The 15,478-nt window shown below is 43.6% G+C and overlaps 1 protein-coding gene across 1 annotated transcript; it reads left to right on the top strand.

The window, feature by feature from the left end:
* Positions 1-11,413, top strand: LOC135893340 (arylacetamide deacetylase-like 4). The gene is made up of 4 exons (XM_065421134.1): positions 1-177; positions 2,820-3,036; positions 5,780-5,843; positions 10,639-11,413. Exons 1-4 carry the CDS (start codon positions 1-3, stop codon positions 11,411-11,413), a joined length of 1,233 nt encoding a protein of 410 aa, XP_065277206.1.
* Positions 11,414-15,478: the final 4,065 nt, after the last annotated feature.

Raw genomic sequence — 15,478 nt, 5'->3', positions numbered from 1 at the left:
ATGGAGCTTGTTTACTCCTTGTTCACAATTGCAGCAGAAATATTGATTGTTTCTTTTACTATGGTGGCAGCATGGGCAATTTATTATGAGCTCGCCTATTCCAAAATCCCTCCTGGAGTCGAGCAACCTGGAAAGCTTCGCATCGTTCACTGCCTGTTGATTATTTCATGTGTTCTGGTGAGTTGACATGGCTTGGAACTGCATTTTCATTTTGTTTTTTGATTGACATGGGAGGGTTGGAGGGGAAGCAGGGGGGAAATTGTAAAAAGTAAATGTTGAAATGTGGTGCGCTCTGCTGAGACAGAAACTAGGAGAGATGGGACAAGTATTTAAGAGAAGAAGAAAGGCTGAATTTGAGTTATGGAGCAAATTCCATTCTCCTGCGGGTGCAGATATGCTCCTGCCAGCAGAATTTGATGCATAAGTCAATGATAGAATCATAGAATCTCAGGGTTGGAAGGGACCTCAGGAGGTCACCTAGTCCAACCCCCTGCTCAAAGCAGGACCAATTCCCAACTAAATCAATGTGGCAGAGAATTCAACTCTGAATTCCACTGTCCAGGGACCAGCTGAGATCAAGTCTGGGACTGAGGGGGCTGGAAATCTGCTGCTACGTACATCCTCTGCTACCCCTGCCCTTCTTAGGGCAACAGCAGCTACTGTCCTCAAGGCTGCAACTAACACCTGTAGAACAGCAGCTGGCCTGACACAGAGGTTTCCTTTCCTTGCTGCTCCATCCTTGTGGAAATACTTAGGGTAGAGCGTTCACAGATCCTCTGGGATCTGCAAGGAGATTCATGCAATGCATACCATTAAGAAGCAACACCCGGCTTTCCACCAAATATATAAATCTCACTGGGTGAAATATTTCCGTGAAACATAACTCAATAAAAACTGCTTGCAAAACTGAAATGGTTTAACTTTTTTTTTTTTTTTTTTTTTTTTTTTAAACTGGTTTGTATGGGCTAGCATGCCTTCATGTTCAAAAAGAGGTTGCCTTTCCATAGCTTAGTTGGATTGTTGTGAGCCCACAACGCAAGGTTTAGGTCTGATGTGCCCTTGCATGTTCATGCAGATTTGCATATGTTCAGAACTATGTATGGGAATGAAACTCACAAGCTAATAGCAGCCTCAAATGTTTGCAGTAAGTTGGTGTGTTTTGATTGTTCCGTAAGCTGGAAAGGTGTAAACTTTTTGCCCCCCGGCTCACCTACAGCTATTAATTTTCTTATTGTCTAAAAGTCCAATGGCTTAGCAAATGGCCGTGAATGGACAAAGTCTAATTTTGACAACTTTTGAGATCCAAGTTGAACACTTCACACAATTCTAGTGCTTGTGTAAGGAAGAGATGATTATTTTATTTCTTGGTTACAGAAACGATAATCAGTTTCCTGTATCTGATGCACAACTGCATTACCAAATTTCTCTGTCTGAAAGCTAGTTTTATAGTACAACTTTTTAACAATGGGGATTAGATGGCTCATGGGGATTGGTGATGGAATACAAAGCCTTTTACCTCTAGGTCAACTGTTCAAATTAACCTGTTGTGGCAACCACAATTCACAATAATCTGAAGCTATTTGGTTATCTCTGTTGAAGGAGTTGATGATCTTAGTTCACTTCCTAGTGGACCAATGACCACTATTGGCATGGACTGGAACTTTTGTTAGCATTCTTGGCAAAGGCAAAGGACTTAATAGGCCAGGAGAGCTAAAGCACCTTCTATTTTGAGGCATAAAAACTGGGAGATGTAGGGGGGGTAACTTGCACAGCCACTACCAATGAGGCATTTATTCAGAGGAAAAACAGAGGACTTTCATCTCCAGGCCTATCAACATGGCAACTTTTACCATCAGAGCTGGGGGAAAATTTTCACACGAATAGTATATTCACCAAAAAAAATGGGCAGTTTTGGGTAAACCAAAAGTATTCCCAAATTTGACACGAATTCACCAAATAGTTTTGGCCAATTCCCCCCGGATTTAGTTGCCATTCACACAACCAGCAGAGGTGATGGTGTCCTCCTTGTAGCCCAATTCCTCCTGCTGTCTGATGTGGAGAAGAGATTTGAACTTGGGTCTCCCACATTATGAATGCCTGTGGAGTACCACTGTGAATGACAGTGAATAGCCATTGGGCGAGGGAAAGAGAGAGGCTGACTCTGTAGAGGTGGTTAGCCACTCATTCATCTGTGGTATGGGAGACCCAAATTCAAGTCCCTGTTCCAATGACTATTTAATTATTTATACACCGTTCAGCAGCTTCATCAATGGAGACAGAGAGACCCACACCAGAATGCCCCATAGCCCAGTAGCGAGGGTACTTTTATGCACTGCGGAGAATGCAAAGTCAAATCCCTTCTCCACATTAAATGGAGGGAGGAACTGAATACAGGTAGGTGCCCTAACCACTGGACTACAAGTTATAAGAAGAGCACCAGCACTGCCTCCTCCTCCAGCCATTTTGTGAATCGAACCCTTTAAAAATGCCACCAATAAAATGTTTCAGTCAAACAAGAAGTTTCTTTTGACCTGTAATGGATTTTTTTCCAGTTTGCCAACATCTTTATTTTTAATTTTTCAAAATTGGTTCGACCTGCACCAGTCCCCCACCCCCTGGTTTTTCAGAATGGCCAAAAAAATCAGTTATTTGCCCAGTTCTGATGACCATCACTACATTTACTTGAAATCCTGTTTTATGAGCTCAAAACACTACTGTAAATAGCCACATCTTTAGTTGCCCATAGCAAAAAATAACCCACTAAGCCCTGTGCACTGGGCCATCTTCAATTAATTTCTGGCCTTCCTTGTTCCAAACAGGGTAAGATTTTGGAGCGCCTGGGTTTCTGCTCTGAGATTGACTTCGTCCGCTACACACAAGATGGAAAAAAACTGCCGGAGGACCCCAAACTCTTCATCAAGGATCTGCAGTTTGAGGATGTGCCTGTGAGGGTTTACCAGCCTAGAGCGCCTTCTGCTGGCCTAAGGAGAGGGCTCATCTACTTGCATGGAGGAGGCTGGATGTTTGGAAGCATTAGTAAGTCTTTAAAGGGGCGGGGGAGAAACACTAACGGTATTTAAAACAAATAACTCATCTGAACTGTTTAGAACCACAGAAAAGGTTCCAGGTCTGTTTCCCATTTCAGGAGAAGTTTTAGACCAGTTCTTATTGTATCCAAATGGAGTTGTGGCTTCCATATTAGTATCTAAATTAATGTACACTGGTTGCTGTTGGTAAAAACAGCTTTCAAATCCAACCTTCTGAAGCCTGATGGCCTAACGCCCTGTTTTTATTTAAATTTGTGCAACTCCATTGAACTCTGAGGGGAGGATTGAGGTCTGTAATGTTTATTGGTGCCGGTATTTTGGGTGTCCATGTGATGTTAAAATGTCACATGGAGGGGTTTGGTTTTTGGGGGTGGGTGGAGAGTTCACACTAGGTAGAAAAGATTGCCTGTCATAGGCCACCCAAAGCTTTTCTACTACGGTTGGAAGAAACAAAGAAAGAAAATTGGGCTGTATAAGTAGGGGCATTGCCAGCAGATCGAGGGACGTGATCATTCCCCTCTATTTGGCATTGGTGAGGCCTCATCTGGAGTACTGTGTCCAGTTTTGGACCCCACACTACAAGAAGGATGTGGAAAAATTGGAAAGAGTCCAGTGGAGGGCAACAAAAATGATTAGGGGGCTGGAACCCCCTATGAGGAGAGGCTGAGGGAACTGGGATTGTTTAGTCTGCAGAAGAGAAGAATGAGGAGGGATTTGATAGCTGCTTTCAACTACCTGAAAGGGGGTTCCGAAGAGGATGGATCTAGACTGTTCTCAGTGGTACCAGATGACAGAACAAGGAGTCATGGTCTCAAGTTGCAGTGGGGGAAGTTTAGGTTGGATATTAGGAAAAACTTTTTCACTGGGAGGGTGGTGAAGCACTGGAATGGGTTCCCTAGGGAGGTGGTGGAATCTCCTTCCTTAGAGGTTTTTAAGGTCAGGCTTGACGAAGCCCTGGCTGGGATGATTTAGTTGGGGATTGGTCCTGCTTTGAGCAGGGGGTTGGACTATATGACCTCCTGAGGTCCCTTCCAACCCTGATATTCTATGATTCTATGATTCTCTAGGAAGTGGATTGTCACGAATTGCTTGGATGGCTAACACTGGTATCTTTGCCACAAGGAAACTAGCCTCTTGTTTTCTAGAAAACTGAAAATACTCCGGATAGAGCTGGATGAATAATTGATTTTTTCGGTTCCGCAAATTAATTAATTAAAGCCATCAGTTTGGATCAAACTGAGTGGGAAAAAAATGGTGGTGGTGCATTTTGTTGCCATCCACATTAATAATTTTCAGCCCAGTGGTTAGGACACTCACCTGAGATGTGGCGGATTCAGGCTCAGATCCCTACCCTAGAACAGGGATTTGAAGTCACATCTCTCTTCTCTTAAATAAGGGCGTCAACCTCCAGGCTATAGGCTATTCTGGGGCGGGTCTATTTCCATCTCTCCTGGTATGGCTGTTCCACTTTGTATAAAATACTTGAATAGTCACTGGGCCAGAGAGCAAGAGCAAGAATGACGCTATAGCCTGGGATTAAGGGGGATGTAGCAGGGGGAACACCCAAGTTAAAGTCCTTGTGCCAATGAATAATTATGTATATAAACTGGAACAGCTGCAACAGGAGAGAGAGTGCCCCTAGAACAGCCCATAGTCTAGTGGTTAGGGCAGTCAGCGGAGAAGGTAGTGTCCTAGTTTCAAATTGCTGCTCCAGAGCAGTGATTCAAACCTTCATCTCCCACATCTAGATGAGTGCCCTAACCACTGAGCTAAAGGTTATAAGATGGGCAGCAGCACGGCTGTCCCTCAAGTTGTAAACCTAGCCCTCCCACACAAAATTTTTTTGGCCAAAACTATTTGGTGAATTTCTGTCATATTAGTAAATAGTTTCAGGTCAAACAAAACTGCATTTTTTGGCAGATAAACTACGTCTGAAAATTTTGCCCAGCTCAAACAGATTTTTGACGGGTCTTCAAGCCAGTCTCCAATTTTGCATACACTTTCAATTGCAGGTTTAATATCATGAGTGCAAATTTAGGGTCCTTTTCAAGAAAATTTAGCCATCACTATCCATTTATTGTCGTAGAAAGGATCAAGAGACCAAATTCTGCCCTCAGTTTCTCCCTTTCAACCCCACTGCCTTCACGGAACAATAAAAAGGTTAGACAAGTACAAGGCAGATTTAGCACAAGCCCATTAGCTGGGTTACAGAATATACATCAGTACTGATTGGACCGCCTCAGAGCAGAGTAACATGATATGGTGTTAAATGTTGATGGCCCATCTGGATTAAGGCTCCCAACGCTGGTGGAGCTGAACAGTAGAAAACTTGTAGAAATCTTCCCTAGCGTACATAGAACCAACCTGCACCTACTGTTAAATCAGGAATGGGTGGTATGTGTTATATGGTTGCAGTGATAGTCTGAAAATACCGTACCTGAGCTTCTTAGAAATATGCATGTGAAGGGAAAGGTGAAAAGTATTGCACTTTAACAGTGCCGCAAACAAGTGAAAATGCAGTTCATAAGCTAACAAATACAACTATTTAACTGGCAAAAACAAATAAACCCAAGACGACTAGAAATAGGCCCAAACCAAAACTACGGATTCACCCCACACTATTTGGGATGGAAAATTTTGGATCCGGGTCTGGATCAAGAAACAAATGTTCAGCTGGGACTCATCTGAATTTAAGACACTAATTCAGTGCCATTGGAAACATTTGTTTTCAGATTCCTATGACAGAGTGTGCCGCTATATTGCCAGAGAAAGCGAATCAGTGGTGGTGTCTGTTGGGTGAGTTAATCCAGTACAAATGGAGATTATGTACAAGGAGTGGGTACGACAAATATTGCAACCTTGTGCAGTATCTTTGGGGACCATTGTATTCAGTGCTTATGTCAAGTATCAGAGGGGTAGCCGTGTTAGTCTGAATCTGTAAAAAGCAACAGAGGGTCCTGTGGCACCTTTAAGACTAACAGAAGTATTGGGAGCATAAGCTTTCGTGGGTAAGAACCTCACTTCTTCAGATGCAAGTGAGGTTCTTACCCACGAAAGCTTATGCTCCCAATACTTCTGTTAGTGCTTATGTATTATTGTGTTCTACTTCCTGTGGGAAGGTTACCACAGCTCTTCCAGGAACTAAGAACATTGGGGGTTTTCATACATCAGATCAACTGCACCTGGATTTCCCCTCAATGGTCCAGCGAGAGCACCCATTCTCAGGCTTCCACTGCCTTTTGTGAGTGGAGACCTGCCTCTCCCACCCTTCTGACCGGGGTATTTCTAGGCTACCCAGCTCCCTGCCTTCACTGTGGTATTCCCAGCATAGACTGGCTGCCCAAGCACACCTGCTTGCTTTCTCTTCCGAGATGATTACAGTGCGACTGCCCATCGTTACAGATATATCACAACTATTGGTAAAAGCACTACAGAGAAAACCTACTAAAAACAATAAAAACCTACACGCATACTAACAAGCTTACTAGACATCAACCCAGTTCTAACATAGACTCCAGCAGGAGAAATCCTTTAAAACCCCACAAAGGGGGTCTCTTGTATGGTCACAACTTTCCACTGGATGCATCAGATGAAGTGGGTTTTAGCCCACGAAAGCTTATGCTCAAATAAATTTGTTAGTCTCTAAGGTGCCCACAAGTACTCCTCATTCTTTTAACTTCATAACAGCATCAGCTCAGAACTAGCACACGTATATCATTTTACTCCACCCTTTATACAGGTCAGGGTCTTTGATATGGAGTTTCTAAGAGCAGGTAATTAGTAAACAATGGGTTTTCCTCCCCAGGGCGTACTTCCAAAGGGTGGTTTTGAAGTGGATCATTTGAATTCCCCCAGGTACTTTCTAGAAAAAACACTTCACGTGCATTGTTCCAAAAAGCCCTTTGAAGTTCTTAATATCTTCCAGGGATTGCATTAGTCAGTCTCCTAGAGAAGTTACATACATACAATTCCACAATATCACACACTCAATTGCATTTTTAATTCGATGGACCCCAAAGACGATAAACCTAATTCAACAAGGTCCAACCTAATTCAATAAAGTATATTCAGGAAATTGTCAGTCTGTCACAGGGGTGCTTGAGGTAAGTCGCTGAGATGGTAAACAACTCCAAAGAGGTACCATCCTCTGGGTTGGTTTGAAAGTTCTGGTTGAAACTGGATTTTCCAGAGACCAAGAGACAAAGAAAGGTTTTTGGTATAAAAAGCTAAGCTTGAACGGATACAGGGTCTTCCTCTTGATTCAGCAAATGGACAGGATCTTTGGTCTTAGTAGGGCCCCAGGCCATATTGGCCTACCACAGCCCTGTAAAACCAACGGATGATTTTGGGTACATTTCGTGTCTAAATCTGTTTATGGTTTATTATAGGTTTTCTTTGTGATGCTTTTACCTTAAGAATAAATGTTCTCTGCTGGGAAAGAGCTGTGTGGTAACTCAGAATTGCTGGTATACACTGGTCGTAGACGTTGGAGAAAAAGCCACACAGGGCTGGCCATCAGGTAGACTGGCTTGCTGGGGAGATCACAGTGTATGTCAGAGGGCTGTGGAGCCTTGTCAGACTCCTGGTCAAAAGGGAGTGGGACACAGGTCCTTGCCCAGGGACAGATGACAGCTAGAGACCTGAATGGGCAGTCCTGGAGTGGACCATGGAAGTGGGATACAAACGCAGTTACCCTGAAACTGTGACAGAGAGTTTAGAACTGGCACGTTGAACTTTCAGGAATATGCCTTTATTGGACAACTGCCTGTCCAGCATGAAAACAGCTCACCAAAAGGCCCAGATTTACATTCTGCACTGTACCCCATTTTCCTCCATGCTGCAATGATGCCGGGCCTGCCCTGTGTCACAAACTAGTCATCCCACTACCCCCAACCCCGATATGGTTCCTGCCATGAAAACAGATTTTTTTCCTTTGCATTTAATCCAACATTTACTATGGTTTTTGCAGACCCAAGAAATAGTTTACACATGGTATGGAAATATTATTGAGAAGGTCACACAAGGTTATGCTGTAGAATGAACAAGAGGGTGTCTGAACACATATCTAATGTCCTCTACCCTTTTTTGTGAGGGCATGTGCTTCAAACCTGTGGAAAGCAGACATTGCAATAGGAGACTCTTCCTCAGGGTTACTTTGTTTGGGATATGTTCTTATATTACGTATACCATTAAATTAAGAGAGAGCATGCATCATTTTCCTATTTACAATACACAAAAGGTGCACGCCCCTCTGAAAAGCCTCTTTCTCTTGTATCATAACTGCTAACGTAATTGCTTCCTGTTTAGGAACGACTCACTCCATTTTATTATGAGTGAACTATTTATTCTTTATTTGCCTTTTCTGTCAAAAATCTCTCCTTGTCCAATCTATTGCAGCAGAGTTAAGAGAAGTGTCTACCTCTTTCTCCTCATATGTCCCGCTCTGAAGTTTCTCATGTTGGGAGGTAGATACTTGGCATTGTCAGTACCCCAGATTAATGTTAGGGAATGTATCTACTTGTCGCCTCCTGTATGCCTCCTACTTGGTATGCTCCACCTTTTATTAACACTTCCTGTCTCCTCCATTCCCTGTCTCCTTCACTCCCACATTGGTGACCTTCTTTCATGCCACTCATAACTTAATCACAGCCTCCAAATTAATGTTTATCAAGAGGCAGATTAAGGCCCCTTTAAAATCTTGACCCCATGTATTTTAAAATATTTACTATATTCACGGTTAATATTGGGATCCTTGATTGATTGGTCCTTTCTCTGAAGCAGTCTGTGTCTCATAAAGAGAGCTGATCATGTTTTAGTTCTGATTGTTTTCTGCTATTAAGTGGAGCCCATTCCTGAGGGAAGACTCTCTATTGAAATGTGAATAGTTGCAATAAGATTGCAACTTATATAAAGGAAATGCTTCCTGCCCACAGAGGACTTATTTATCTTTTGGCATAATAGTAGTAATTATTATTACTAAATAGCACACTTAATAATAACCGTGTACAGCTCAATGAAGAAAAATGCAAAAGAATGACGAAGCCAGGGTACTTTTTAGACGCCAATAGCCATTTTGAAGAGCACATCCATAAGGCTTTGAGTGAAGACAAAGCTCCACTCAACATTAAACTCACTATGAAGGGTTTCCCCAACTCCTTCCAGGTCAGGATATTAAAATTTTTTCCAGAGTGTGCACCCTGGGAGAGGAATGGTAGAGGCAGGGCTGGCTCCAGGCACCAGCGAAGGAAGCAGGTGCTTGGGGCGGCCAATGGAAAGGGGCGGCACGTCTGGGTCTTCGGCGGCGGGTCCCTCAGTCCCTCTCTTCCTCTTAGAGCTGCCGCCGAAGTGCTACCGAAGAGGAAGAGAGGGAATGGCACGATTGAGCTCCCACCGAAGTGCCGCCAATCGGCTTTATCTTTTTTTTTTTTTTTTTTCCCCGCTTCACCGCTTGGGATAGCAAAAAAGCTGGAGCCGACCCTGGGTAGAGGGATGGAAGAGCAGAAGAAAAAAAATTGACTATAAATAGAAAATAGTTGGTGTTGAACCTCCTCTCCCAATTATTGTCTTTCCTTGTTCACGGGTCGCAAGTATCAAATCAGGGGGCTTGGGATAACTCAGTGGTTTGAGCATTGGCCTGCTAAACCCAGGGTTGTGAGTTCAATCCTTGAGGGTACCACTTAAGGATGTGGGGCAAAATCAGTACTTGGTCCTGCTAGTGAAGGCAGGGGGCTGGACTCAATGACCTTTCAAGGTCCCTTCCAGTTCTAGGAGATAATTTAAAATTTATTTATTTAAAAACAAACAGAATATTAGGGGCATCTAAAAAGGATGCTCTTTCTGTAAGAAAATCCCACCATCAAGAATGAAGAACGTTGAAAGAAAATTTTAAATTATTATGACTTATGTAGATTACAGTTGTGCCTAGAGAACCTAGCGGAGATCTGCACTGCATTGTGGTAGATGTAGTAGAACCCACAGTGAGGAGCAGTCCCTGCTTTTCAGAGCCTCCAATCTAAATAGATAGAGCTATATGACTAACCGATTTTTCAGTTCAGTAGGGTTAACTAAACTAAAGGATTAAAAAAACTGTTTTGGTTTCACCCAAAACAAAAATTTTCTGGTGAATCCTCAAAAAAACAACAACCCAAAAAACAAAAAAACCCTCAAAAATGTCATTTCAGTTTGAACAAAATGTTTCATTTGACCCAAAACCAAATGTTTAGGTTTTTTTATTTTAACCCCCCCACACCTTTTTTAAAATAAAATTGACTTAAAATTCAAACAAAAATCATTTTGAATTGAAAAATCAAAACTTTTTTTTAAAAAAAAACACGTTGAAACAAAAACATTTTGATTATTTTCACCCCCTGAAACGATTTGCAAATTCAGTACAAATTTGCGGAATGTTTTGGACAAACAATCTGCATTTTTAGGTGAACAGACAGAGCAGGTAAAGCGCGTGAGGGAAACAGAGGCACAGTTAGGTGAAGAAGCTTGTTGCAAGGTGAGTGACAGGCCTAGGAATAGAACCGTCCCTCCCAACCCCCAGTCTCTGCTGCCTCTCCAATAATCAATGTCTCCAATGTTGTAGGTATCGTTTGGCTCCGGAGCACAAGTATCCGTCTCAATTTAGGGACTGTCTCGCTGCCAGCACACACTTTATGGAGACGGCAGAAGACTATGGGGTGGATTCTGCCTGTGTTATCATTAGTGGGGACAGCGTTGGAGGCACTCTTGCTGCTGCTGTTTGCCAAGCATTAGTGAGCAGATCGAATTTTCCAAAGCCACTTGCTCAGATTTTGATCTATCCAGGCCTTCAGGCAATAGATTTTTATTTGCCTTCATATCAGCAAAACTGTGCGGTGCCCATCCTGTACCGAGAGCACGTTATCGGCTGTTGTCTGAAGTATTTGGAGAAGGACGTCTCAGTATTGGAAAATGTCATGGAGGGGTCCCATGTTCCTTTGGACATGAAACTGAAGTATGGGAGATGGGTAAATCCAGACAATATCCCTGAGGAGTTTAAGATCAGAAGCTACAAACCACATTTGCCCACTTCATACTCAGATGAAGTCTATGAGGTGGCTAAACCAGCTTTAGAGACAACTTTTTCACCTCTTCTGGCTGAAGATTCCATTGTCAGCCGACTCCCCCTGTCTTATATTTTAACCTGTGAATATGATGTGCTTCGGGATGATGGACTGCTCTACAAGAAACGGTTAGAAGACAGTGGCGTCCCTGTGACTTGGTACCACGTTAAAGATGGCTTCCATGGAGTGATAAGCCTATTTGATTTTGGGATTCTATCATTTCGCTCTGGTAAAAAAGCAATGGATAACATTGTAAACTTTTTAAAAAGCTTATGAAAACTGTTTTGAAATGTTTGTATATATTTTAAAGTCTATATTTATACCAAGTTTCCAGAAGTCTGGATCAAAGATTACTATGACAGGATTAGGGGTTTGTGGTTTTGATTCTGCTCTTGTGTTTTAGTTGGGGGGGGGGAGGGGAAGGGGCAAAATAAACAGGTCTACTTTTAAGGCTTATTGTGTTCACATTCTATGAGAATACAGAGTATTGTACATGTCTTTTGTTCAATTTTGACTCCCAGACTGGAGTAATAATTTATTTTGTCCTTTTAAATGATTAGCAATTTTAATAACTAATTAAACAATGCTTTCAGGAGTACAATAGAAAAAGAAACACACAATGCAAAGCAGTACCATAAATAAATACACTTTGAATAGGAGCAACTTTTTGGTCGCTCCACCACTGCTGTGTGATACCTATTGTGATGGTTCTCAGGGTGCCCAGGGCTGTGAATCCTTGCCTCTAGTGAGAGGTAGCCTTACCCTTGGTGACTGGGTGTCAGCACCCTAACACCATCAGCCTTTCAGCCACTCAAGCACTCCCCTTTGGGCTATGCCAGCCTTGTAGGTTCACAGTAGGTGCACCTCTGTCTCCGAGTCTCCTTGAATCATTCCCCTGTGATATCCAGCCCCTGACACTGGCTATGCACAGAAGTCCCAGATCCGCTGCCCGAAAGGACCAGTGTACCCCAGTGTCATAACTATAAAGGGAAGGGTAACAGCCCTCCTGTACTATAAAATCCCTCCTGGCCAGAGACTTCAAAATCCTTTTACCTGTAAAGGGTTAAGAAGCTCAGGTAACCTGGCTGACATCTGACCCAAAGGACCAATAAGGGGACAAGATACTTTCAAATCTTGGTGGGGGGGAAGGCTTTTGTTTGTGCTCTTTGTTTTGGGGGAAGTTCGCTCTTGGAACTAAGAGGGACCAGACATCAATCCATGCTCTCCAAATCTTTTTGAACAAGTCTCTCATATTTCAAACTTGTAAGTACAGCCAGGCAAGGAGTGTTAGTTTTATCTTTGTTTTCTCAACTTGTAAATGTACCTTTTGCTAGGGTGTTTACCTCTGTTTGCTTTAACTTTGAACCTAAGGCTAGAGGGGGTTCCTCTGGGCTCTTTAAGTTTGATTACCCTGTAAAGTTATTTTCCATCCTGATTTTACAGAGATAATTTTTACCTTTTTCTTTAATTAAAAGCCTTCTTTTTAAGAATCTGATTGATTTTTCCTTGTTCTAAAATCCAAGGGGATTGATCTGGACTCACCAGGAATTGGTGGGGGGAAAGGAAAGGTGGGGGGGGGGAATGATTAATTCATCCTTGTTTTAAGATCCAAGGGGTTTTGGATCAGTGTTCACCAGGGAGTTGGTGGAAGTCTCTCAAGGCTACCCAGAGAAGGGAGTTAGCCCATTGGGAGTGGTGGCAGCGGACCAGATCTAAGCTGGTAGTTAAGCTTAGAAGTTTTCATGCAGGCCCCCACATCTGTACCCTAAAGTTCAGAGTGGGGAAGGAGCCTTGACGCCCAGTTTACTAGTTTTACCTTAAACCACTGCTCCTGTAAACCACACAGCACTTATGAGCAACTTTTAATAGAACAAACATAGGTTTCTTTAAGAAATAATAGAGATTCAACTTGGAACAAGAGAGAGTGGTGGAAACAAATGATTACAAGACAAAACAAAATCATAGAATGTGAACTAGGACCTACACTTGTTAACAGTTGCCTTCCCTGTCTAATCAACTAGGTTTTTCCTCCAAAGTCAGAGCTGTTGCAGAGCTGGCTGGCTTTACAGGAACCAGGATCCAAGCTTTCATGGAGACATCCCCACTCCACAAAATGTTTCCTCAGTGAATGAATCTAGAGTGCCTCTACCCATTCTGTATGATACCAAAAAAGTCTTTTGTCTTTATTCATACACAGGGCGATCCCCTGCCTCTTGAAATGTTTCTTTTTTTACCTCCAAGTAGTTTCAATTGTTTGCAGTTGTCCCTGCTGGTTTTCCATTGATAGTCTTGGGATTGAGCAAGGCTAGACAACTGAGCTTTACATTACATCATTGGCTAATTGGATAGGGGTGACCACTCCCTCCTGTTTGAACGGGCCATCACTGAGACATATTACCCCTTAATGACAAATTTTTACATCCAAGACCTTAAAGCAGATTTTCAACTTAGTTACGTTATTCTTTAAATATTGCCCGTACACACGTTTCACAATGATTATGAGTCTTGATAAGTTATGAGCTTTCTGTAGATACCTTACATGTTACCCTTTATATATAAATACCCTGCAAGACATGTGTTTGGTATAGTGAGTTTGCTAGGTTTGAGACAAAGACTGTTTGCGAAGAACAGGGGACCTTTGCCAAGGGGTTTCTGTGTCACACCTATCATATAGGTGAATGTTTTACTGCAATTTCAGATTTACAAAAATACATATCAGAACATGTAAATTCTAGTCCTCAACATGGCAAAAGACACGCACAGAAAGTTAGCCTCAAACGTGCAGAACTCACAAAATCCCAGCCTCAAGACTGCAAAAGTCTATAGAATTATTATTAGGAGAGTATATAGAATTATGCAATAAACAGGGCTCATCAATGCAAAAATGCATGTAGAAACATGCAGTAAAGCAGCCTCAGCATTACAAGAATACATAGAAAAGCACACCCAACCATCATCTGAAAATCCTGCTCAGCTCCTTGTAGGGGAGGCCCACTAGGGTCTTTGTGACTTTGGGGATGGAAGGACCCTCAGATACTTATGAAATGAACAATAGCCAAACTCTCTGCAGGAAGGCTCTGAAAGGTTCTAATTTCACTCCAAGAGGTCCCGCAAGAGGCTCTTGTGGAGGTACCCAGGGCTGTGAGGTGCCTCCCTACCACCTGCCCGTAGTGTAGAGAAGCCTGGTCTGTGCCTGCCAGGGTTAGCTCTCTGACTCCACCCTAGCCCTGCCCCTTCCCTGAGGCCCCACCCCCACTCACTACATTCCCCCTCCCTCAATGGCTCGCTTTCCCCCACCCTCACTCACTTTCACTGGGCTGGGGCAGGGGCTTGGGAGCGGGTGAGGGCTCTAACTGGGGGTGCAGGCTCCAGGATGGGGACAGAAATGAGGGGTTCAGGGTGCAGAAGGGGGCTCCAGGCTGGGGAAGGGAGTTGGGGTGGAGGAGGGGGTGAGGGCTCCAGCTGGGGGTGCGGGCTTTGGGGTGGGGATGAGGGGTGCAGGAGGGGGCTCCAGGCTGCGGGGTGGAGCTGAGGGATTCAGATTGCAGGAGGGGGCTGCGGGTTGAGGCAAGGGGCTGGGGTGCAGGAGGTGGACCCCCTGCCTAGGAGCCAGACCTGTTGGCCAGTTCTGGAGTGCAGCGTGGTGCCAGGACAGGGAGGCACTAGCCTGCCTTAGCTCTGCAGCACCGCTGATCGGATTTTTAACGGCCTGGTCAGCAGTGCTGCCCGGAGCTGCCAGGGTCCCTTTTCGACTGGGCATTCTGGTCAAAAACCGGACACTTGGCAACCTTAGCCACGGGCCACAGGCAATATAAGTATTCCCCTCTAGGCCTATGCAGGCCCTGTTCTCTCTACAGGTCAGCAATAGGCACACTCCAACCCCCAAGTCCTCCAAGCATCTGCCTGGAGTGCCCAGCCCTGGTCCGCTGGACACTCACAGTATTCATAGATTCACTGCTTCCAAAGAAGCAGGACACCCCAGCGAACCAGTTTCACCTCAGGTCATTGTTCTGCTTCACACACAGCTCTTAGGTACGTTTATAGTGCAGACAAGTACAAGCTGATTTAACAAAGTAGAGAGATTCAAGTCAGAGCAGGTAGAAGTATTGGAAACAGATGGTGACATAGAAAATCAAATCAAATGCAAATAGGCATACATTATGAGGCACACAATACACAAGGACCAGATGGGAAATAAGCATCTGTTACCCCCTGCCTGAAAGGAAATTGTCTGAGAATGTCACTTCCTGGTTACCTGCCTTAAGAACAACATTTTCAGGATAGACACGTAACTCCTGAAATATTGTCTGAACATACATTTTGCAGCGATTATGTTGACCA

Source organism: Emys orbicularis, chromosome 22 (assembly GCF_028017835.1).
Source record: "Emys orbicularis isolate rEmyOrb1 chromosome 22, rEmyOrb1.hap1, whole genome shotgun sequence".
NCBI lineage: Eukaryota > Metazoa > Chordata > Testudines > Emydidae > Emys > Emys orbicularis.
Note: the sequence above shows the minus strand (reverse complement) of the source record. Positions and strands in the feature narration are given on the sequence as shown.